Genomic DNA, 25,743 nt, shown 5'->3' on the forward strand with positions numbered 1-25,743 from the left:
CAATTCTACCAAACAGAAGCGACTGGATTACTCTGTTATTCCCAAGTAGCTAAAGACACTATGCGCCCTACCTACAATAGTCCCTTACAAAAATTTTACTATAGATCCTGTATTGTAATTTGCAACACTTGAGAATTCAGAATGAGTCCAATTGTTTATTTTGTTATCTCCATTTGAACCCAAGTACTATGAAAGCAAAGATCACGTCTTAATTATCTACTATCCAATACTCATAATTTAGCACAGTACTAAGCAGGTAGAAACTCTAAACAATTTGCTGTGTGAATAAGTTTTCTTCAAAAGAACAAATATTAACTTTGGCTTCTGGTCAAGTATTTTTGTTGTTGTTTGTTAGTTTCTGCTCAAACCAAAGCTCCATGTTCAGATGTCAAAGTTAAACAGGTAAGGAAGACATTATTTAAGATTATAATAACAGAGGAGAGAGGCCAGAATTCTTGAGCTCAACTACTCAGAAACAAAGAGCTGGGAGAGACTTTAAGAGTTGAAGTAGGGAGTATCATAGGCCACCTGTGTTTAGTAATTGGCCTCATTCAAAAGAAAAGTTAACTTTTACTCTTAGCTTCATGATAGGAGGTAGTTCTACAAATTGGAACAATGTGCCTGCCTGTGTTAAGCTCCAACCGTTCTACAGACTGGAAGGAAAACAGGGGTGCTATCTTCTTCGTTGATTACATTTCAAAAGTATGGCTTCCAGGTCCTTAAGAAAGACAGTCCTGGACTGTAAAACCGGCAAGAGCTTTTTAAAAGATTTATATCTTAAAAGGGCAGATGGTGACGTTACAAATACGAATTTTCTAAAGTAAATGCTTCAAAGAAAGGACGGTCAGGGACCCAGAACAGGAAATTTGTCTAAAATTTGCATCTGAGCTGAGAGAAGCGTCAAGCTCGTCTTAATGATCAGCTGTGTTTCTGCAGTGCTGCACAGAGGAACTCAAATTATGAGCTCCCAATCTCTCATGGTTTCCTCAAGCAAGAGATGCTGAACACATTACGCTACGCTTTTTTGTTTACTTCTTACCTGTGGCCCACCCATTGGTTCGACCCCGCGCCTCCTGGCAGGGCGCTTGCGCAGAAGGCACTGCGCGCTGACGTCACTGAACGCGCCAGCCCCTACATGTTAGCAACCGAAAGCGTCCGTAGTAGCAGTGGCTGCTGAGATGTACGAACTTCCGGTTTTCCCGGCAGCTGCCGCCGCTGCAGCTTTTGCCTCCTCTGCCACCTGCTGCGGCCTGGTCTCAGCCCGGGATTTGGTCACTTCTTTCCTGTTATCGGTTGCGCCCATGGTCTCTCTTGGAGCCAGGGCGGCGGGACCGGCTGCTCCGGCGTGGTGAGAGGCCGGTCCGGGGACGATGAAGGCCCCGCACTGCAGCTGCTTCCTCAGCCGCGTTCTGGCCTCCGCCCTCTTGCTGCTGCTACTCCTGCCAGGATTAAGAGGGCCCTTGGCGGTACTGCTGCAGGCAGCTGAGGCCGCTCCGAATTCTGGACCCCCGGACCGTGGACCGCGGACCCTGCCCCCACTCTCGCCTGGCCCCACCGCCGCCCAGTCCCCGGGCCGGGGTCAGATCGAAGCCGCGGGGCCGCGGGGCGCTGAAGGCGGCAATGGCAGCAGCCCCAGGGCTGGGCTTGCGGCGGAGGACCTAGCGGGGAAGGCGGGGGAAGAAGGCTCAGTGGGTGGCGTCCTCGCTGTGAGCCCCAACCCCGGCGACAAGCCCATGACCCAGCGGGCCCTGACCGTGTTGATGGTGGTGAGTGGCGCTGTGCTGGTGTACTTCGTCGTCAGGACTGTCAGGTGAGGCGAAGCCTCGATCAGCCTCCCCCGAGGGCCTGAGATGGGCCGCCTGGTGTCCTTGCAAGGCAGATTTCTGTGACTTGGCTTTGCCCACTCTCCACTCCCAGTATCAGGGGTGCCTGCCTGAGATTGTGAAGATGACTGTCTTAAAAACCCATGGTACCTTTGGGAGATTTTAAACCACCAAATTGTTGCTCCCTTTCATTTCTAATTTATAAATTAATACCCCACCTCCAAATCTCTTTACCTTGCCTCAAAGGCATACTTTCCCTGAAGAGGAAGTAATCTTGTATTCGGTCACAATACCTCGTAATACTTCTTTCTACTCTATATCCTGTGTACTTTGTCATTTTGCTTATCAGAATGTAAACTTCTTAAGGGCAGAACTCCTATTTAGTAGAATTTGTAAGTCCTGGAGTTCTTTTTACAATAGTGCCACTTAACTGGAAATCAGTATTTATTTGAGTGGATTAATAGTAGTGCAGAAGGATCTTATTATGGTTATTTTATAAAATATAAAAGAAAAGTTCTTCCTTACCAGAGAGCCCTTTAATCTGCCCCTTCAGTAATTAGATTGAACCATATGACGTTTCATACATTCCACCGTTTTTGACCTAGAAAAGTGATTAATTTTTATGGTTCACTCTGTCATATTCTCCATTAATCAGAAACATTTAACATTCATTTTGCATGACACAAAGTATTTCAGTGCAAAATGTTATCAGTTGCAGGATAAGATGGAAAACTGATAACCTATGCAGCAAAGGAAAAAAACTTATAAATATGACCCAATTTTAATATTGGAGCAAATTTTAATAGTCAACAAAACTATGAGTATATTGACTTTAAATTTTCACATATTTAAATTAGTATAGGGATAAATTTGATATTTCACACACACAGAAATCCTCTCTAAAATGAATTGACTTGTAAATAACTACGTCATTCAAAAGTTTACATTTTATAATATATATATTTAAGCCTATTCTTACTACAGAATGATAGATTATTGAGTTATTTAAATTTCAGATTGGGAACAGACATGATCACTTAAATGACACTTTTCACTTCATATGTGAGGAAACTGACCCAGAAAGGTAAAATTATTTATCTGGTACCCCTTGGGGTCTAATGATAATCTATGATTGTATCATTTGCTTTGTTCAAATATTTTCCAGTTAACAAGATGTCTATGCTCTGACCTATGATCAACCTTTTGATTAAGTAAACGTGGTCATTATGTTGTAAGTACCATAACATAATAAAGTAGACGATTTCCACTTATTTTTCTACTACCCTTAATGCCTTATCAGATAGAAAAGGAATTATATAATCCAGTTAGTGATATTTGTTATTGTTATCAGTAACCTCCATTTGATGTATTCTTTATTACTGAAGTAAAATTGGTTTATGGAGTCATGATATTAAAATATTTCAACCATGTCATAAGTTGATTTGGAAAATCTATAATAAAGCTTCTTTAAGTGAGTTAGCTGGGGACCATCTCTCTAAAGAGCTGACATATAGAGCCAAAATGTCACTATTAGGAAGAGCCAGCCAAGAGAAAAGCTACGGGAGTACTGTCTAGGTAGTTTCTTCCTTTATAAAATAGTGTAGAGGGTAGGTTTACCACAATGCATTGGTTTATTGTTTTCCAAGCCTTTACGTTTTTTCCCTTAACTACCTATTCTCTATTATTTCATACATTTCTTTAAATGTATTTAAACTAAAAGTCTCCTTTTAAACAAATCTATCGTAAATGGAAAAGCAACATCCCTTCTTAAACAGCTGATTAAAAAAGTACGGTGTAAGCCACTGGTTCTAGACATGTGGTCCAGGAGATATTTCTTTGAGACCTCTTCGGGGGATCTGCAAGATTAAAACAGTTTTCAAAATATTACATTTTCTTAAAAGTTTATAGGGTACAAGAAGTTCACAGATATAGTTTCAAATTCCACATTGCAACTAACTTTTAAGAAACTACCTCTTGTTGAGTTTTGGTGTAGTAGCAAAAAAGAGCACTAGCATCTGAAAAGGCGAGTAAGTTCTCCTCCCTTTTCCAAGTTCCTAACTGTGTGAACCTGATCTTCATATCCTTCAACCAAACAACACATTGCCAATGACTGACTGCAAAGCAAATATGAAAATTTAGCTATTTTCTATTTTCTGTCTCTTTCTGTTTTTATCTAATTCTATCTGCTTAAGCCAGACATTAAAAGGATTTGAAAAATCCTTTTCACTTTTTTTTGGTTTTCTTTTTGACAGTATAGTTTTCATTAAAAAAAGTTAACTTGCAATGGATTTATTCTTTTAAATCTGATATTTAAATTTTTTCTTAAGTGTAATTAAGTATTGTTATATATAATCCACATAAATATAAGTTCTTTGGGGTCCCCACTTATTATGACTGTAAAGTAAGCCCAAATGTTTGAGAACTTCTGGTATAAGCAATATTATTTGAATTAGATACTATTGGTTCACAAAAGCCAGCAAACCCAGGCCCACTTTCTGTTAAAGGGAAAGTTAGAAAATGTGAGGTGTTAAAGTCATAAAGTCATATTACCTCCAAACTGAGACTTTATTCTTGATATAAAGAAAGATTAGAAGAAAATTGAAGCAGGTTTTTTTTTTCATTATATGTTTGCTATTTATTGCTGTCTATATACAGTTGACCCTTGAACAATATGGGGGTTAGGGATGCTGATCCCTCTGCCCTCGCACAGTGGAAAGTCTGTGTAAAACTTTGACTCCCCATATCTTAACTATTAATAGCCTACTGCTGAACGAAAGTCTTACTGATAACATAAACTGTCATTTAACACATTTTGTATGTTATCTGTAGCATATATTATATTCTTAAAGTAAACTAGAGAAAATGCTAAGAAAATCATAAGGAAGAGGAAATACATTTACAGTATTTGTTAAAATCTGTGTATAAGTGGACCTCTGCAGTTCAAACCGTGTTGTTCAAAGGTCATCTGTTCTTATAAAGATGCAAAGTACCTTGTGTATTATGTTTCTTATACATATAAATTATGGATCTGATGATAACTTTTTTGGGATAACTTTTCATTTTGCTTTCACCTTATTTATAATCTTGTATATAAATGTTTATTGCCATTGACTTTCTGTCTTCACTTCTGTAAAGCTTGGAAGGGTACAGTCTTTTCAGTGTGATTCAATTGGATGACTCACTAACATGTGTTACCCTCCAAATTCTAAACTATGCCTAAGAAAAACTGCACTCATTAGCCAGCATCTATTACATTCATTTGGACTTAGATGTCCAAAGTTTGATTGATGCTAACAATGTCTGGGCAATGTTCAGACTCATACTTTATGCTTCCAGTTAAAAGGATGAAAATCATTCATTTTGGTGAATGCCCATTTTGGCTTTCTACTTCCAAAATATGTGTGACAGCACACCAGCATTAGTTATTTGTGTCATTTCTTTAACTCCTGTGAGGTAACATGAGCATATTTTACTTGTAAAATAGTTGAACTCCATTAAACTTCCAAGTGGTTTTGTTTTAATCTAATTCAGTTATAAAGAATATATCACTAGAAATAACTTCCACTTTGAGTCTGGAAATGTTCCAAAGAACAATTAGGTTATCTCTATAGAAACTGAAAAAGATATACAAGGAACAGTAGAAACAGAGTAGGATTCCTAAGATTAATATAACATCTCTATGAGAAGAGGCTCCTTATCTATCTTATCTCTGTTATATCCCCAGTCCTAAACATTATGTATAACATATGGTAGGCACTGAATAAATAGTTGCCTAATGAATGAGTGTTCTTCATTAATTCTCTAGTTGCTGTGTAGGTAGGTGGTGAAGATTTGGATTTTTAAAGGTAATTGCTGTTTGTTGGGAATTACACAGATTTCAATTAATACTTAGATTTGCTTCCTCTGTAGGACATTCTTCTCAGTAAAATCTATAAAGCAAGAAAAAATTACTCTATAGGGTTATTATTATATTTTAGACAAAAACCTTAAGATAAAGGCCAGCTAAATTGCTGAGTTACCACATGGAGGACAACTGTCCTAGAGGATAGTCTAAGCCTCAGCTAAATTCTCATAATGGAGAAATAAGTTTTTATTGCATTAGCCATTGGGATTGAAATTGTTTATTTCCTTACCATAACCTATATTGCCCTGATTAAAATACTTAGGCTATTATATTGGTTCCAATATGTGTAAAATCATCTTTTTACCTCAAAGGTTTTGCCATTTCAACATAAGCCCTTCACAGTTGTCAGAGCTTGGTAAGAGAGACTTGAAACTTATATAATCTTACTAACCAATATCACCTTAATAAATTTAATAAAATTTTTTTTTAAAGAGTGCATAGGGGCTTTTGACTACTTCAGCCAAAAAATGAGTTTGATTGTATGAAAAGCTGGAAGTGTGTGTTTGTATGTGTGCGTGTGTTCCAGATTTGGTGACTACTAGTAATATCTGTCATATGAAATGATAACAGCAAAGGTCATGTAGCTGGAAAGTGTCCAAGCTCCTGCAAAATCCAGAATTTGAACTGCTCAGTGAGTTCCTGACGTGAATGATTGGTTATATTTTTATGCTTTCATTGGGATGAGTTTGCATTAGACAGAATAGTGAAACACATTTTTATTGATACTAAAAATAATAAGCAATTAAATAATGCTTTTCCAGATAGTTTGGTCTCTACTATTTCCCCATGCTTTCTTATTAAGTGTACACATTATAATGGCTGCACAATAATAACCATTGCAAAACGATTCTAACTCTTGAAAAAGTAATTCTGCTATATAAAATTAACATTTATCTACTCTTTAATTACCTGTTCTTTTGTCCTCTTACTTTTGACTGATTCATTTATTCTCTATGCATATATTTTTCTACTTCATAGCTTCTGGCTTCTAGTTTTTATTTTCTTATAATTAAGGTCTACTATGACCCATTATTCCCATTACTAGGCCTCGTAGTAACTCTTTTGATGCCCATCACCCCTTCAAATTGTCTTATGTTCCTGTTTGCATATGTGTTTTCTTCCTAAAGCAGGTATTCTGATGGGTTTATCTTTGTAGACTAGGCCACAGTATAGGTCACAATCAATGTAGAGATTGACAGCCCTGGTTTAGAAAAGGTACCCATCCCAGGATCGTTAGTTGTAGCTGAGAGTAGGGGTTTTGCATGGCCGAAAACATGATGGAACATCATTACCCATTCAGAAGGCTTGTAGGTGGAGCCTTATAATTTTTTTAAAGAAACCTGGGGACAGTGGATATTAGCAGTTCCCATGATATCATGCTTTGTGCATTTTTCAAATGTTAGAGATTTCCATCCTTTTTAGTGGTAGGGCTCCAGTATGTAAATAAGCTAAAAGCAACACTGCACTGATTAGCAATAGTTCCACTGAAGCTTAGTGCTCTAAGGATTCTGGTTTAAAAACAGTTGTATTCATGAATTTGGGTTGCTAAATCTCTGAGGAGAGCAAAAGATGAAAAGAACTCGATGATCTAAATGGAGATGGGGCCACTAAGCTAAGCTGAAGAAAAGAAGTGTAGCATGAAACTATGAAAAGTTACTGGGTCTTTTTGTAACCAGAAAATACAGTTCAGAACAATATATCCAGTCTGATATAATGTAAGGTCATTGTATCGGGGATGAGGAGACTGTTTTGGTAGACACATTTGTGACCTTGGTTAAAATTACTTTGATTCATTAGGATAACAATGTGACTTAATGTTTAAGAAACTAGGCTTGGGAGTCAGATTGCTTATATTTGAATCCTATCTCTGCCATTTACTGTCCCAAATTTAATTTTTTCCAAGCTCTGCCTTTCTGTGTATAAAATAAAGGTAGTTATAGTATTGTTGTAAGGATTATATCAGGTAGTGCCTGTAAGCTCCTTAGCTCAATGTTTGACATATGTGCACATTCAGTAACTATTTTTAGTGATTGCTTTTTGTCTCTAGAATTGGAATTGTAATATATTTGTGGATTTTAATATACTATCTTTTCTAATATCTTTGTGATATTTGACCTCTGAAACTATAATCAGCTAAGGGTAGGTCTAAAAAGGCTAGACAGGGGTTGGGAGGGGAGAAAAGGGAGACAATAAGAGAAATGTGCTAGTGGAATTGGTCGTCAAGTCAATCAAAAGCGAGCTGGGATGAATCTTGGGGGTACTGGGTTGTAGCTAGACTTTAAAATGGGTTGGGAAATGAACCCTTGCTGAACTCTTAAACGTGAAGGTCAGAATTATTAAGCCACACATCCCAAGCTTTAGGGCTTTAAAGAAAACACTAGAAAATCCATGTAAAGACAAAGAAGAGAGATGACAACGGAGCTATGTGTTAAGTATTCACTTTTATATAGGATTCTTCATAGCCAAGCTTTCTGCCATTTCTTAGGATTTACTTCACCTCAGTGTTATCTACCACAGTACCATCAGATGGGAAACAAATCTAAGCGTAAGAACTGATTTTGTGTACTGAACTACAAGGAGCTGGGTGAGAAAAGGCTATCAGAGAAAACAAGATTGAAATACCCTAAACATAGATGAACATGATTTGATATTTTCTTTTTTAATTTTTGGGTATTAGCAGTGAATGTTTTACTGTAGATGAGCAGTGGCAAGACACACTGTCGGGAGAATCTTCTATTTAGTGTTGCTATTGATCAAGCTTGTGTTAGTGACAGAACTTGGTAACCAACAGGCCAATGGAGAGGACCCAAGAATAATGTTAAGAAGCCACGGGAATTCAAAAGTACAGGTTTGAAAACTTCACTTTGGGGTCAGTAGTTCCTGAGAGCATCATTGTTTTGCATCAGAGTGAAATAGTCATAATGATCCTGAGAGTTCAAAAATAGTTGAATTAACTCATTTTATCCTGTGTAGTAAGGCAGGGATATCACAAGTATTGGATATGGTTCCATGTAGAATGCTAAGTTTAAAAGAGAAGAGCAAGAAGTTAGTTTGGCTTTTGAAAGTATAAACTTATTTAGTGAGTAAATGAAAGATAACTACATGTTACAATATAGTAAATTTTCATATCCAAAAGATAAAAACGGAGCTCCACAGGACAGGATACAGGTTAAATATTGGTAGTTCTGGTTTGCATAGTCTGAAAATCACCTGGGCACTACTTAAAATATCTTAAATGAGAATCTTAGAGTCCTAGAGTGAGTGTATATTTAATATGTTTAGTACTAGTTTTGAGTTCTGAGTCAAAAGCTATTATCCATATTATGATTTAAAAATTGGCTAGCTCCCCTAAGTTTTGCTGTGCTATGTTTCTAGAGAGGATGTTCTTTCAGGCTTCTCTTATCCCAGAGGTGATGATTTGCATATAAAATTATAAGTATCCTTGTTATACAGAGAAAAATGCAAGATACATTGTGAATCTATATTTCAGTTAAATAATTTGTTTAACATTTATTAGGCATCTGTTTCATGCTAATTTCTGTGTGCTGTGGGTATTGTAGTGAACAAGAACAGATCTATTTCCTGCTCCCATGAAACTACTGTCTAGTAGGACAAGTAGTTACACAAATACGTATACAAGACATCTTTGGTAAGCACTTTAAAGGAGATGTACATGAGTGCTATGGAAGCCAATAATAGGTGAGCTAGGTTGATCAAAGAAGGCTTCCCTGAAGAAGTGATACTTGAGCTGTAAGATGAATGGGCATTAACACAATATTGTGATGCGTGGGAAGAGTTTGTGGCCAGCGACAGAGAAAGCATGGCCATTAGAAGAGAATAAGAGAAAGCTTTGTGGCTGGAATGCTGAAAGGGAAGTAGAATGTAGAGTGAAGAGCAAGGTAAGGCTGGAGAGGTAGGCGAGTCATCCTGTGTTGAACTTTGTAGGCCATATTACAGAATCATTACTTAATGCTGAGCAGTAGGAAACCATTGGAGATTTTAGAAGATGGAGAGGAAGTTAGTGGATGACCAGAGTAGATAGAAGACAACAGGTATATGGCTATTTTAATAGTCAAGGCAATTGATGATAGCAGTGGTGAGCACTACACATGAACTTCAGTGATTCTCAGGAAGTACAATCAATAGGACTTTGTGATTGTAACTTCATTTTAACTTGAGTGGCTCTGTGATGACCCTGTCTTCAAGTACGCTCACATACTGTGGAACAAGGGATTAGGATTTCAACATGTGAATGGGGGCGAGGGGCACAATTCAACCCATAACATACTCATCTCTTATTGGTGTCTACTCTTGATGAACTTGAAATTACAACTGATGGATTAGATTTTGGGAATGATAGATGAAGATGATAAATAATTTTTACTATATATATCCAGTTGGGTTGGATTTCATGATGAAAGTCATAGACACTAAATTGTGGCGCTCTAATTTTTTTCCCCTTATATCACAGTTGCAAAAAATAAAATTAGTTTCAGAATCATTCTTGGTTACTAATTTACTTTTTTTTAAAAAATAGTCAAGATGAAAAATTCTGTATCAGTAGTTGTACCTTTATTTATAAAGGTTTACTCTGCTTTATCATTATGTCTGATCACATAAGGGAATGTATGTATATAAAATATATAGTAAATAATATATTCCTCAGTCTAGTTTTGAATACGCTATAGAAGAAATTAAGGAGTAATATTACTTTAAAAAAAAAAAAAAACTCACATTATTCCTTAATAATACCCTATAGGCATTCAGTTAAAAGAAAACCAAAAGAATAAAATCAGTTGGGTACAGCAAGTTGCAGAAAGTTACCTTGGTTGGTTTTCTCTCTTTCATAGCATAATAAAATGAAATGGAATTTTATCCTGTTGTGTTTATTTTATGTGGCATCATACACTTTTACATAAAATTTTATCAAGCTTACTTTAGTAGTTCAGTTTTATTTTTCTGCGGTAGCTTTTACTTGTTATTTAAACAAATAATTCTTACCAACCTGAGTGTAATGGAACATTGAGGAAGCTGCATCTCTATTAAGATAGCTACTTGAGTAATAGCTTGAATGCCTAAGAAGGTAGCTGATCAAGATCATTTACCTGAGCTTGCCATGCAATGAGTGAATATAATTCAATGTAATAAATCATATAGCTATTTCACCCTCTTAGGCTTCTGTAGTTCACTCTCTGTGCATTTATAAATAAAGTTCCTATTTTTTTGTTTTTTGTTAAGAGCTAACAAAATTGGGTTTCAGATTACAATATTCATTTACAATGTCTAGTAGAAAAGTATGCATGTCTATTATATGCATGTAATTATCAACACATAGACAAGTTTGGGCATCATAAGCTTAATGAAAACACTCCTTTGTAGGAAAAGAACCATAGCTATTAAAATTGCAGGAATTTTAAAGCTACTTTTACTCTTTTGTTTAACAATTACATCACTTCATATTATAAGATAAAAGTAGCCTTTTTTACTTAAAATTTTAGTTTTTTATGTGTATTATATTTTACTCATAATGTTTGTTAGTATTTTGTTAGTAGAGGGTTCATTGAATCAGCCCAGCAATTTTAAAGCTTTGCAAGTGTTTTTTTATGTTCCCTGAGAAAAACCAGTGCATATGGATAAATACGTGTTTTCCTATATTTGATATTTTCATGGTCATTTAGCTGTCACAACCATGTAGCCATCATTGCCTATCTTTGGGTTTAGGAAAGACATTTTTAGGAAAGTTCATTTTAAGTTTAAATTCTATTTAACACTATACAGTTTTATTTGACTTATTCTTGTATACATTACTAACATTTATTAAAATACTAAATTAATTTAAATTGAATTGCATTCTCCCATTTATTTGGTGTATAACAGTACACTATCTCTATATGAAGTAAGTTCTTGTTTTTCAAGAGCTTAGATTTATGTTAGGAAGATACTATTTATATACATAATTAAAGGGCAGTACAAGTCAGCATAAGTAACAAAGTACTCACTAAGTCCAGTCAAATGTTTACATAGAGAAAATAGGGTTATTCCTGTAGCCACTCATTGAAAGATTGGGAATTCATTCAAGATATGATGAAGACCTTGAGAGTGGAGAAGAGTGGCAGCTGAGATAAATTCCAAAAGTCTTTAAGCTCTCTTCATAATATCCCTTTTTAAAGACTTGCCAGGATATCCTATGACCAGCAATGACCAGGTTATTTGCATATTGAGTATTTGATATATAATATATAACCTGGAAGAATCTGGTTTATTTCCAAAAATAATTTGCCATGACATTAATTTCTTTGTTGACTGAAACTGAATATTTGGAAAGCCATATGGTTTTGAAAATTGAGCAACAGACTAGCAAAAGGGAAGAGGAGAAATTATAATTCCAAATATCCTTAACTTATGCTGCTAAGTGGCTGCCTTCAATCTTGTGTAGTAACTTTTTAAATCAAAAGAATCCGTGCAAATATTATTAAATTGCATGGTTCAAAAGAACCAGTAGTAAACTAGAAGGCCCCTGTACTTTTTATTTCTATTTCCAGAGTCAATACTTTTATCATTTCTGTTCTTAGTTTTTCTGTTAATTACTTTCATAAGTATAAATCAGAAGTTGGCAAACTATGACCCATAGGGCAAATCCGTCTGCTGACCTGTTTTTTTTTTAAGGCCTATGAGCCAATTTTTTTTTTTTAAGGGTTGTTAAAAATCAAAACAACAAATTAAGATGAATATGTGACAGTAATCATATGTGATCTACAGAGTCTGATATATTTACTATCTGGTCCTTTACAGAAAAAGTTGAGACCTCTGATCCACATGGAGAGTGTGTGTGTGTGTGTGTGCATGCGTGTGCATGTGTGCACATTACCCATACATAGAAACATGCACACATATATACATATTTGTTAATTTGACTACCTAAACATATTTTTTACTCTATAAAAAAGACTGGCTTATAATTCATACTACCACCAATCTACATCTTATTGTTATTTCTTATATTAGTATTAATTCTTTCCTTGGTTACATTTGTAGCTTTAAATACTATACTAGTCTTTTAAGGAAAAAAAAAAAAACAAACCTCTCTTTTCTGTTCTAGCACGTTTGGGTAGGCATATAGATAGAGCTATAGGCCGTGGAAATTATCTTGGTTTTTGTCTAGATTTAGTCATATTTTCTAAATTTTGATCACTGAGACTAAATTTTGATCCCAGAAGTTAGCACATGTTATGCTCAGTAAGACTCTAATATTTCTTGAGTGTATGTTTGTGTGTATGTATGTATGAATGTGTGTGTATGTATGTATATGTAGGACAGTTAGTCTCTCAGGGGTCCCCACTGTCATATTTACAGAGGCCTAGATTGCTTTTTGCAGTAGATGTTGTAGTTGTATTTATCATTATACTTACTACATCACACAAAGTGAATCAGAACTTAAGTAAACTTATCTGATATTACTTGCTGAAATATCTTTCCTTTTAACTGCTGTATATACTTGGGTGAAACATTTTCTTGTGTGTGAGGTTAAAGTTGTTGCATTAGAGGTAACTTAGGCATTGGTTGCAGAGTCACATTTAGGTCACTAGACGCTCAGCAAATACTTAAGGAATGTCTTAATCAACCAGACACTGTGCTGCAAAGTAGCAGTGCAGTGGTGAACCAGTCATGGTTGCTGCCCTCATGGAATTTAATAGGAGAGATAGGCAAATAAACACTCCATCATATACATAAGCACATATATTTGCAAATTGAGATAAATAATTTGAAGGAAAAGAAGTTATTTGAGAAAGAAGCAGACAGTAGAGTTCTAAATCATGAAACTCTTTCAGATGACTATACAGATAATTAATGTTTAGTATCTTAAAATATTTTCATTCCTCTAAGGCAGTAGTTCTCAAACTTTTACATACATCAAACTCACAAGGAGTGTTTGTTAAAATGTGGCTTTTGGGGCTCCAAGTTCAAACTTTCTTATTCACTATGTCTGGAGGGCAAGAGGATTTGCATTTCTAATAAGTTCTAGATGCTGGGATTCTCCTGATGTTGGGAACTACACTTCAAGAACCACTGATCTAGGATAGTAGTTTTCAACACTTTGGAATCACTTGTAGAACTCTAGCAAAATGTCGATGCTTAGTTCCTGTGCCTGGAAATTCTGATTTAAAATTGTGAAGCTATGGCCTGAGTGTGGAGCTTTTTAAAATACCCTAGGTGATTCTCATGTACAGCCTGAGTTGTAAGTCTAGAACTTGAATATGTATATACATGCTATTCCTTAGTGGGGCAGAAAGTATCTAATCCTGCGTAGTGGTAAGAATTAGTGGAAGAGGTGGGGAGAAGGTGTAATAGAAGGCTTCATTGAAAATACAGAACTCGAACTAAGGCTAAAAGGAGTATGTATCAACATGATAACTTGACACAGAGAAAAGAGGATATGTCAGAAGAAATGGTGATGGCACACAAACATGTAGGAGTAGGTTTTGTGTCATAAATAACCTAGACTGCATTTCTGAAATGTAACTATTCTGATATTGAGAGTCTCCTATGTCAGAAACAGGATAATTTATTTTTAATAAATGAATATAAAGTAAGGATCATCTGTACTACATTCAAGTAATTTTTATCCATTAATATGTTCTATTTAATAGAATGAGAAGAAGAAACCGAAAGACCAGGAGATACGGAGTTTTGGACACTAACATAGAAAACATGGAACTGACACCTTTAGAACAAGATGATGAGGATGACGATAACACATTGTTTGAAGCCAATCACCCTCGAAGGTAAGTGTTGAGCAGAGTTTAATTTCATGAAACAGGAGGCATGCGTTTGACAAGTAAATTGAAAAAGTAGAATTTAATTTACCAGTTTTTACCCTAACAGATTTTATTCAGTTTTGTTTAATGCAGTTATTTGTGCTATCTAACCAATAGCTCACTTTTTTCCTGGGCTCACCCTACAGAAGGTTCTCCTTGGATAGGATGGGGGTAGAATCTTACGTATAATTCTTATTTTCTTTTAATTTTCTGCAAAACTTTCATAGTATTTAAAAAGTATAGTATTTGTAGTATTTTAAAAAACTAAATGCATCTGAGGCACCTCTTCTGTACATACACAGAATGGGAAGACAAAAAGGAAGTTGTTAACTTAGGGAGTCAAGGTTGTTTCCAAAGGGGAACTGAATTTGAAACCCATTTAATTTCAAGTGTGCTTGACTAGAGGCAAAGATTGTTGTAGGCAGAAGCAACTACCAAAGTTTAGCAGTTGTGACAGACAGTAGTTTGTTCAGTTAATACAGCAGAAATGTCTAGAATGCTGCCTGTTGTGTGTGCACATGTAGTTATACATGCGAGATTGGAAGGATTAGCTATGAAGGACACAGATGTACAGATTTTTTGGAGGAAACATGCAGAGTTTTGTAATCTGCTAAAGAGTTTGGTATTACCCTGCTGTCATTGAAGAACTATCAATGCTGTTTAGAGTGTACACAATCAGATAGTCAGATATTTGTTGTAGAATAATACCTCTTGTAGTAGTGGGGGAGGTGGCCTAGTAGAGATGAAGAGGGACAGAACTAGGGAAGGTAGGAGGGGCATAAAGAAGTGTATAGTTTCCATGAGATATAGTTACCTGTAGCTACCTTTTATTCTGTATCCTTTCTCTAATATTTATCCCTCTTTTATGCTCCACTTTTTATGAATATTACATTCTATTAAGGAGCTAGACATTAATCAGTTACATAAATGGAAAAAGAATAAGGGTAGGTGGTGTAAGAATTTATAACAGGGCCTTGGAACACTTAATCAAAAAATATTGGTTCAGAAAAGCCTGTTGGAAGTGATATGTAAATTGAAACCTGAAAAATTAGTGGAAATTAGCAGGGGCAAAGGTTGGAGAGAAAAAAACAGGCATAAAGTGCCAGAAGCAAAAGAGAATATAGAGTAATAAGGAACTAAAAGAAGTTAATTCTTTAATATAGATGCTATATTACCATGTGTAGAAATAAATGAATGAATGAATGACTGGCTTTTGAATTTTGAATGCAAAAGGAAGAGTGGTAGGTGAGGCAGAACAAAGAATCAGAAGATGGATTGTGATCCCTGTTAATCAGTTAGTAATTATTCCACAGCTAAGAAAAGCCACTAGGAAAAATTTAAGATTGGGAAACAGTCAAAAGTGTCTTTGGGGATTACTCTGCAATGGAGTGGAGAAGAGTAAGATAAGGAGTTAGGAAACCAGGAAGAAGACCAGATAGACGGTGCAGGCATATTGGGAATAATGCCAAATCTTCAGAAAAGTTACATGAATAAAAGTAGTACAAAGAATATCCTATAAGTTTTTATGTAGATTCTTAACATTTTACTTCATTTGTTCTCTTGTGTGCTCTTTCATAATATACAAAAGAATGCATCTCCTTCTCAGGATATCACATGATGTCCATCTGTCCTTCATTAGCAGTGGTAATTTTGATGCACCTCTTCAAGGTTTTATTGAATTTCTCCCATATGTTACTGCTTTTTTCCCCTATGCAACTAACAAAGAGACATTTTAAATCATGAAAATATTCTTTTCATTCAAATTTACCCCTTGGTTTAGCACTCTACTATGATAGCTGCAAAATAATGGTTTTCCAACTTCAACGTGTCCTCCGTATTTACCAATCAGCGTTGACCTTACCTTCTATAGCTTTGAGATTATTTTCTGTGATGAGATATGCAGTCCAAACTACATTACTTTATATGAAGCTGATTCAATGAACACCATTCTCTCTCAAATCTTCTGTTGATATTAGAGATTAAACATAATTATGCCATCAGTTTATTCAATAGTTCAAATTTATCTTGTGGAAAGATGTGTATAGATCTTATTGTGATTCACTTTAATAACATGATAATCATAGTTAATGTCATTTGTTTCTCTCAGTAAAGGCAAAAATTGATACTTATATGGAGAATGTGCTATAAGGGCTTGACCCTGAAAGAGAACTTTCACCACCAAGGGCTTCCCAGAACAGCCACATTGGTGGTCGAAGAAACCAGAGGCAGGGTTGATAGTGCTAGAAAGCCTTTAGGATAAGTTCAGGGGTCCTATTACTGGGCCCAGGGGGTAGCCTGGGCAGAGTGGGGTAACAGCTGCAATGAGTAATTGTAATAGTCACTTGTTAGTAAATACCTGCTTTTGTGCTAGATGTACCTGCACTGTTAGACTTCTTACATGTACTATGTAGTTATCAGAACAGTATAGTAAAGTAGTTCCTATTGCTTTCATTTTAAAAATAGGAAAACTGAAGCTCAGAGAGTTTAAGTGATTTAGGCTTCCTGCCTCAATCTCATTCCACTTTTTAAATATTTATTTGATTTATACCTGGGAAGAGAATAATTCTAAGTTCTGTGCCTTTTATCATCTATACCAGCACTTGCTATTACTCATTTTCAAATGAGAACCCTAGAAATGAGCAATATAAATATTTTGACTTGCTTACCTTGCCAACTGCAATGCAGAATCATATTAGTCCACAGTATAACTGCTGGCAATTCTTGTTGGACCACCTCTTACTGATGCTGCTTTCATTGTTTAAATGCTTTCTTAAATTAGTTCTTCTTCATTTCTCAAATTCCATCCACAAAATAACAGGAAGCAGATCATTTCCAGAGAATTAAATAGATTTCCTTGCTTACATACAATTTTATGACAGTATAAAATTATCCGTTTGTAGTTAGCTCTTTCCGAGAGGGATATTTTTAATACATCAAAATTTTAATCATGATTGCAGTTGGCAGTTAAGATTTAGAGTAATGATTTTTACTGTTTATTTGTATTAGATTGAACTATATGAAACTGCCAATATATGGTTTAAATATCCTAAAGAAAATATTTTATATAAAAGGATGTCTCAGATAGGGCTGACTTCAGGCACAATATATTAGGGCTCTGGCTTCTCTCCTCCATAATCCCTTGGTTCTGCCCTCTTCATGTGTTTCATTTTTAGGCTGATAATAGGATGATGCCAGCAGTTCCTACAATATCATCTAGAATGGTAACTTTGAGTAGAAATTAAGGACTAACTCTCTTGTTTCCATTTCTTCGAAATGAGAAAAATTTCCCCAGAAACTCTTAACAGAGTTGTTTTCTGGAAGTGACTTGCTTCCTGTTATTTGTTTTTGTATTCTATAACATTTGTCATGTGATCGTTTCTAAACTAAACCCTGGGTAGAAAAATGGAAGTACCGTGATTAGCTCAGAATTATCTTTTGAGGTTGAGTAGATATTGAGGAGTTAACTACCATTACCATTGTACCTGGTAATTTAAGAGCTGAAATATAGTCAAACTGTGAAAATTTGTAGGTGTGTGGAAAAAAATAACTTGAGCAGCTTGATTAATAGAACTTCTCTTGAATTTGCTGTTGATATCCTAATTTTGTATATTAAAGTTATTTCTTTTGTTTAGTTATTGAGACATGTTGCACAAAAGCATTATAAAACAGAAACAAATATCAATTCTTTAACTATTGTATAAGATGTTTCAACCTTCCTGGTTAGGAAAACTGATAGGAATTCAAAAGCATATACCAACTAAGTATTACCTTTATTTTTCTCAAATGAAATATTGAGACTATAATTCAATATATTTTATATATTTAATATAATTCAAAAATATTAGAAACAAATACTATAACCTGGCACAAAAATGCAGTTTAAAACAGTGCTTTACATCACAAAATAATAAGTGGGAACAATACATTCTTGCTATTCTGTTTGATTTCTACCAAACAGTAAAATTAATATTATTTTATAATGATGTACACTAAAGGGCATTTTGACAATCTTGATAGCAGCTTCTAAAAGCTAGTAATTCTGTTACTGCAATGCTATTCATATAATTTTTGCCAAATATGTAATTTAAAAAATCCTAAATTTGCTTTTTATATTGTTCTGCTTCATTAAATTTAATGTCATATTGTATGTGTTCATTACATTTGTATTGTGTTACTTGGCTGCAAAATATTTTCTGGTTATTAACATCAGCATATCAAAATCAGAAAGCAGATTTGGTATAAGTATTTAATTAGAAATCCTCATTAAGAAGATTTTATTTAAACAGTTACCAATTTGAAAATAGTTCTGATTTCTCAAATACTACTTTGAATGTGGAGCATAACATATTTTCAGAATAAACACTGTTATTCAAATGTTTATTTTAGATAGAAATAGGTATTTTATGATGCCCAGTGATCTGTTACAGTACTTTATCTAGGTAAAGGGTACTGTGCTTTCTTTTTCATTGCTTCAGCAGATAACAAAGAAAAGCTTTCGTGTACTTTTTTTTTTTTGGTATGTTTTACTTTTTTGTGGACATTGAGCCTTAGAAAAAATTTTGCCTTGGTCCATTAATAATTAGACATCACAATGTGCTTATTGGTTAAGAACGTGTATCTTTTGTATATTAACAAATACTAGGTAACATCAAATTCTGATTGGTGATGCTATTTTCCTCATCTCAGTGAATGGTCTAGAGTTACCCCATCTAACTTGATAGCCACTAATCAAATGTGGCTCTTGAACATTTGAAATGTGACTGGTATGACTGAGGAACTTTTTAATTTTATTTACTTTTAGCAAGTTGAAATTATAATTTAAATTGCCAGATTTGGCAATGGCTATTGTGTTGGACAGCACAGACCTAGAGCAAAAATGTTTGATTGATCTGGTTTAAACTAATTCTATTAAAGAAAAACTCTTATACAACAATTGAATTACAAGTTTCTGTTCATATAGCAGTTGATTCATTTAATAAAATGCTAACTGCTTTGGTTCAGGATTTAGGCTCTGTTTGGGTTGCAGACTCTCTAAGGAATATAGTGGGATAGATGGATGAGGGTGGCAGAACATAACCACCCACAAGGTCGATTTATATGAATGAAGTTAGGGCAATAAAGGAACAAGAACCTCAAGTTTATGGTCAGGAAAAGTCCTAAACACAAATATTAAGGCATTAACCTTTCCTGGTGCTTTCAGGTAGTGTTCATTCTCTAAAATCCACAGACATTATATCTTCTATAAAAGGACCAGGGAGGAAAACTCCAGGAATCTAGCATTTGCAAATTTATTTAAATGATCAGAAAATAACAGTGCTCTTGACTGCACTAGAACAGTTTTTCCTTTCAAACTTGATTTGGATTTATTTTGATAGTTTTAGATTTTCCGAGTTAGCTTTTGAATTGTCCTTGAAAATAATGTCTTTTTAATATTATTTTATCATTGTGTAATGTGCAGTGACAAAGCATTCTTGAAGCTTGGAAAATACTCAAACAGATTTCCATAAAATTTATTAATACTGTGCACTTGCTTTACCTCAAAGAAAAGCTTGGAGATTTGTGTGTGTGTGTGTGTGTGTGTGGTAAGAATATTTAACATGAGATCTACCTTCTTAAATTTTCAGATGCACAATACAGTATTGTTAACTATAGACACAATGTTGTGCAACAGATCTCTAGAATTTATTCATCTTACATAACCAAAAGTTTATACCTGTTGGCTAGCAGCTCCGCATTTACCTCTCCCCTCAGCTCCTGGCAACCACCATTCTACTCTATGCTTCTATAAGTTTGACTATCATTTACTACAAGTAATAGAGAACCCCAAATTACAAAGACTCAGAAGTTTTTCTCATGTAATTAAGTCTGCAGGAGTTGTTCCTGGCCTCAATTCAATGGCTATTTGATAACAGGGTCTACATCTATGCACTTTTCTTGAACCTTTTCTCATGCTTGTCACATCCTTGTTATCCAGCTACTATAGTTTTCACCTATAACATCTATGTTCCAGTCAGCAAGAGGGTAGCAGGCAAGAACTCACATCATGTTGACCTCTGTATCAGGAAATCAAAATTTCTCCAAACTGTCCCCGTCCTCCCAAGAGACGTTCATACACACACCGCCCTTCTCCGACCAATAATCATAATCATCATCATCAGAAGAAGAAGACCAACATTTTTATTAGCAAACAAAAAGAAGAGAATAAATGTTGAGTAGATAGCTTATAATATTGCCATCCTGGCTATTAAAAGTATTTTCTAAGGTTAAATTTAGCCTGGGAAGACAGAAATGTTTAGATTTGGGTGGGGGTCACTGAATTAAGACATAAATTCTGAGGAATTATTTATTGTTTATGAGTAGCAGTTTTGCAGAGAAATAAGAGGTATCCAGGACAATAGGATTATAGGATAGAACATAGCATGCCAATAGGATGCCGCTGCTTTTGTTTTTTAGGAGTAGGAATCTATTGTTATAGCCAGAGTAGTTTTGTTTGTTTGTTTATTTTAGTAAGGTGGGAATTCTGTAAATGGTAGAAAAATAGAGCATTTGACATCTGATCTAATCTTTAGATTTCAATTACTAAACCCTCATGATTGAGAAGTATTGTGATAAAATAAAGAGAATATGATTGTGTAGACTCCAGGGCTTCTTGAGCTTCTGTCACTGATAACTGAATGACCTTTAGTCCCTTGAATCTCGATTTTTCCTCTCTACCAGGTTACCTGTCAAATAGTGTGTTTGACTGCATCTCTAAATGCTTTCCCAGCTTTTGGACTATGTAAAGTTTTCATCTTGAAGACTTCCATAAAAAGACATCCTTAATCTTCTTTTGGAAATTGTTTTATCTCCCCTTTGAGAAAAAGGACTTTAGAGCATCCATAAATAACTGACCAAGATGGTACTAGAATTCAGGCTTTCCTTTCTAAGACCAAGGTTTTTTGTCCATGGAATGATTTCTAGGCTTTAGTTGTGGCCCTGTAATAAGAGAGTGAGGAATTTTGTTTTGTTTTGTTATTTTCTTTTGTGTCATCACTATCTTCGCCACTGTCAAATAATAAAAGCTCAATATATATATGTTAGTGATTAAATGAATGAATGTCTTTTTTAAAAAATGCATTTAACTGTTAAATTCAGTAGCACAGACAACTTAATATGTTGCATACACTATTTTAAATACATTGAAAGCCATCAAGGCATTAGAGGTTACCTGTGTCTGTTTTCTCGTGTGACTATACATTTGAAATAGATTTGTCATGCTAGTTCTACATATCACTGTCATAGAATGTGGTTGAGCAAGAATGTAACATTCTTAATTTTTTTTAATCTTAAATTCTAATGGTGAAGTACTTGAACTTGTCCATTTCAGTACTTATTTTCAGCCTAAACATTGTCAATTCAAGATTTAAACATCATTAATTAAAGATTCTCCACACTTCTTTCACCCCTCTCTTCACATCAGGTTGACTTAAGTTCTATGGAGATTTGCACCATTATTCATTTAATCTAAGACAATATTAATTTGAAGCTGTAAAACCAAAAGAAAAAAATACTGTCAATTTAATTATGCAATAATATTATGATATTTTTACCTAACATAGGAATCATGCACACTAACCTCTTAATACTACTACATTTTCATGACCTTTAAAAAATTTGTCAACTTCTTTTGCTGTCATATACATTTATTAGTGTGTAATAGTTTTTCAGAATAAAAATTATCAGAGTTTTGTCTTCCTGGAATATCATTTCATTTTTAAAAGAGATGGTTGTTTCTTGGCAAAAATATGGAATTGACTCCACTGTTCCAGTGACAAACGTTTGCTTACTGATATCAAATTTTAGCCTATTGTTCTTTCATCTTTTTCTATATATACAATAACTTTTGCTTCAGTGATGATTCATGATATTATCTTTTTGAAGGCATTATAAGTATCATTACCAACAATGTGTATAATTCAGTTGAAATGACAATACAAAAAGCTTTGACCAATTTTGTGCACATATAGGCAATGTCAGCTATATAAGAACTACCACCTATCTGACAGCAATTCTGAGATGTCACCAACTGGAAGATGCATCCCAAGTTTAAAGATGTTAAAATATGAAATATGTGTGTTAGAAACTATGAAATATAGTCCTTTCCATCGGAGAGAATACACTTGCAGTCCTGCTCGGTTTGAGGGCTTTCACCTCTATTTCTGCCACTTTTGCCAAAAGAGCCTCTTATTAACAGTCCACACAGATTATACTGTGTATTCCTGGTTCTATCTCCAGGATTCTCTGAATCTGCCAGTCCACCTCTTACAATTTCTATATCACCTCTCCAGGCAGCAGGAGCGCTTGGTTATTTTCCCCATGCCATGCTAATGCTCCACATTTTTCAAACTGCCAGGGGGATCTCTGAGAAACTGAGTTGGGGATAGAAATATAGGAGATTTTACTGAGGAGGTGATGCTCGAGTTATCGTTGTTAAAAAATATATATGTAAGATATTCAAATAAGCCTTATGAAACGGGGAGAAAGCTGCATTTCATGCTGAGCTGAAAGTATAAGCCAAGTGATGCTCTGTCAAGAGTGTGTATGTCACGAGCCTCTTTAGAACATATCATAGAAAATCAGTCAGATTTGTAACACAAGAAGACTGTGTTAAAAAAAAAAACATATTAAGGATTTAGATTTTACTATTTGTAAAAATGGTCATAAATCATCAACTGCTTAGGAGTGAAGAAGTAGTACCATGAAATTCATGTTCTAGAAAATTGGTTTTGGTGACCAGCTGGTGAAAGATGAATTAAAATTGGGAAGAAACTAAGGTCCAGTATTTAAAAGTTGTTTCAGCTGTTTAGTTGAGAAGCAAAGGGTAGCTAGGAATAGAAGGAAATGAAAAAGTCTGACAAGATGATAGTACTGAGCAGAATGTAGGACATAAGAAGCAGTCAGAGAGGACCTAAGTGCTCCCACTGAACACAGTGACTAGGTAGATGGTGTCATTATTTGAGTTAAGAAGATACAGAGAAAGACCATGTTTAAGGCTGGAGGATGATGGGTTTGATTCTTGATAGGTTAAAAATATTTCTTATAAGGCACATAGAGAAAGAACATTTTCTTCAGTATTGTTTGGGCTATAGTTTAGTCATGCCAGGGAGAGATTAGAGAATGGTGGATCCATAGCACATTGTAGGTGTTAAACAGGATGAAAATATCTGAGGTGGAATTCTGAGAAAACTCCAACTCAAGGAATGCAACACAGTAGGTGGGGGAACAGGTTGTACAGTCTGAAAAATATAAGTAGGTTTAAGAAAATGTTGGACGTGTGTAATATAAATATATCATAATAAAGTTATGCATATTAACATGTTTTGAGGTTATGAATTTCAAAATGTATATCTGAAACTGTACATTAAGAGATTTCTTCATATACTAGGTACTTGATTACAAAACATCTTATAGTGCTGTTGCTAAACATTCCTTAGGTTCTAATAAGTAATCCACATTCAAAAGGTTGTTTAATGATAGGGTTGGATTAGGTACCTGCCACTTTGTGTTCTTCCTCTGCTAAATGAAACTGCGATTTTGATTTTACTGATTTACTTTTTCATAACCCACAAATTCATTATCAAGATGATTAATAAGAGTTTCAAGCATGCAAAGGACAAAGGTTGTGTTAAATGAGAACTAAATGTTACATTATTTTTAATAACCTTGAATATCTTTTTCAAAAGCTTAAATTTACCCTCAAATTAAAATATATTAGAAACTTATTAGCTTGTAGCAATCTAATAATCATTTAGAGATCTATTATAGGTTACTTAATGATTTAGATAAAATGATAGCTTAGAAGAGAGTATTACTCATTCTCATATATATCTCCTATGAAGTTCTAAATGTTCATGATTATAAAGGAAGATTTATTAAGTTAGTAAAATTTGTACACCTGTGGCTGTTCTTTTAGTTCGACTAAATGCTTTTGGTTATAATGGTTATTAGTGGAAGTTTCTTGGTAGCTACGGTTTGGGTTAAGTAACAGTAAAGCCTGGTGTATATTTAGAATTAAGGTCTATAAAAATGTGTGTGATGACAATATAATCTCAGAAACTAGTCAATGAGGTTAAAAAGTGGGCAAACTTGCCCCATTATGTATATTTATGGAAAACCTGATCTTCCATAGAGATAAATTCTGCTATTGTGTTGTAAATATTAGAAGCATTTTTTGTTTCATAAAACATATTTCCAGGCCTACAGCTTCAATTAATTCTCATTTCTGAAGGTTTAGAAATAGGATCAGTTAAGAATTCTATTTACAGAAACTATGGAAATAAATAACCGTATTATATATTTAAGTCAATTAAAATCATTTATGAATATTATATGAGGATATCACTTTGGTATGACTGTGAAATAGTCTTTAATTACCCACACTAGTTACATAAAATTCCCTTTGAAAAAGTTAGAATTATAAATTAAAAGATGATATCTGATATAATTAATATAGACAAAGTAATTATGTGTTTTATCTGCGCCATTTATTATAATTCCCTTAGACTAAATACTTGCATTATCTTCTTGCCACTGCAAATCTTAAGGAATATTTTTAAATATGTTTAAATTTGTTCCAGGGTGAGCATTTATAGTTTTTTTTTTTTCTTTCTTGCAGATAAGAATGTGCCTTTTGATGAGAGGACTTCATCTTTCTACACTGAAAAGCAGAATTTCTATGTTTAAGGAATAAGAAGCCACTTTATCATTGGGGGGGTATTTAAGTTACATATATTATGACAACCTTTAATTTGTTGTTGCAGTAAATACTTTATCATTTGCTATATCTCTGTATATATAGAGATGCTCTTAATGGGCTTAGAGTTACTGGGAGTAAACTGTACTATAATAGAAATCTGTTTGAAAATTACTTTAAAGCAGTGTTTACTGATCATTTTTTGTTTCTTGCTTACCATGTTATTGTAAACTGTTTTATATAGTAATCAGTTAATTTTTTTTTTTTGCTGGTTAATTATTTTTTTGCTGGAACTGCAAATTCCAACAAGTAACTGGTGTGTAAAAATAATTTAAAAATTTCTTTACCAAGATATATTTCCCATTTTTGTGGGGAAAAGAAGCCAAGTTTATTACTTTGCATTTGAGTTTTTTAAATATTAATAATTGTGTGAGTTGTGTGCAAAACAATAAATATGATTTAAAATTA

General features: G+C 34.4%; 1 protein-coding gene across 2 annotated transcripts; it reads left to right on the forward strand.

Annotated features, from left to right (window-relative positions):
* The first annotated feature begins 1,168 nt into the window (after positions 1-1,168).
* On the forward strand, positions 1,169-25,743 carry FAM174A (family with sequence similarity 174 member A). 2 transcript variants are annotated; one of them, XM_006913245.3, is made up of 3 exons: positions 1,174-1,810; positions 14,376-14,510; positions 25,198-25,743. In XM_006913245.3, the coding sequence occupies exons 1-3, from the start codon at positions 1,371-1,373 to the stop codon at positions 25,199-25,201; spliced, it is 579 nt and encodes a 192-aa protein (XP_006913307.1). In that variant the 5' UTR covers positions 1,174-1,370; the 3' UTR covers positions 25,202-25,743. The 2 variants fall into 2 exon arrangements, with proteins under 2 accessions (XP_006913308.1, XP_006913307.1); XM_006913246.3 differs by lacking the exon at positions 25,198-25,743 and having other exon boundaries at positions 1,169-1,810; positions 14,376-14,514.

This window comes from Pteropus alecto, unplaced genomic scaffold (genome assembly GCF_000325575.1).
Source record: "Pteropus alecto unplaced genomic scaffold, ASM32557v1 scaffold20, whole genome shotgun sequence".
Taxonomy (NCBI): Eukaryota; Metazoa; Chordata; class Mammalia; order Chiroptera; family Pteropodidae; genus Pteropus; species Pteropus alecto.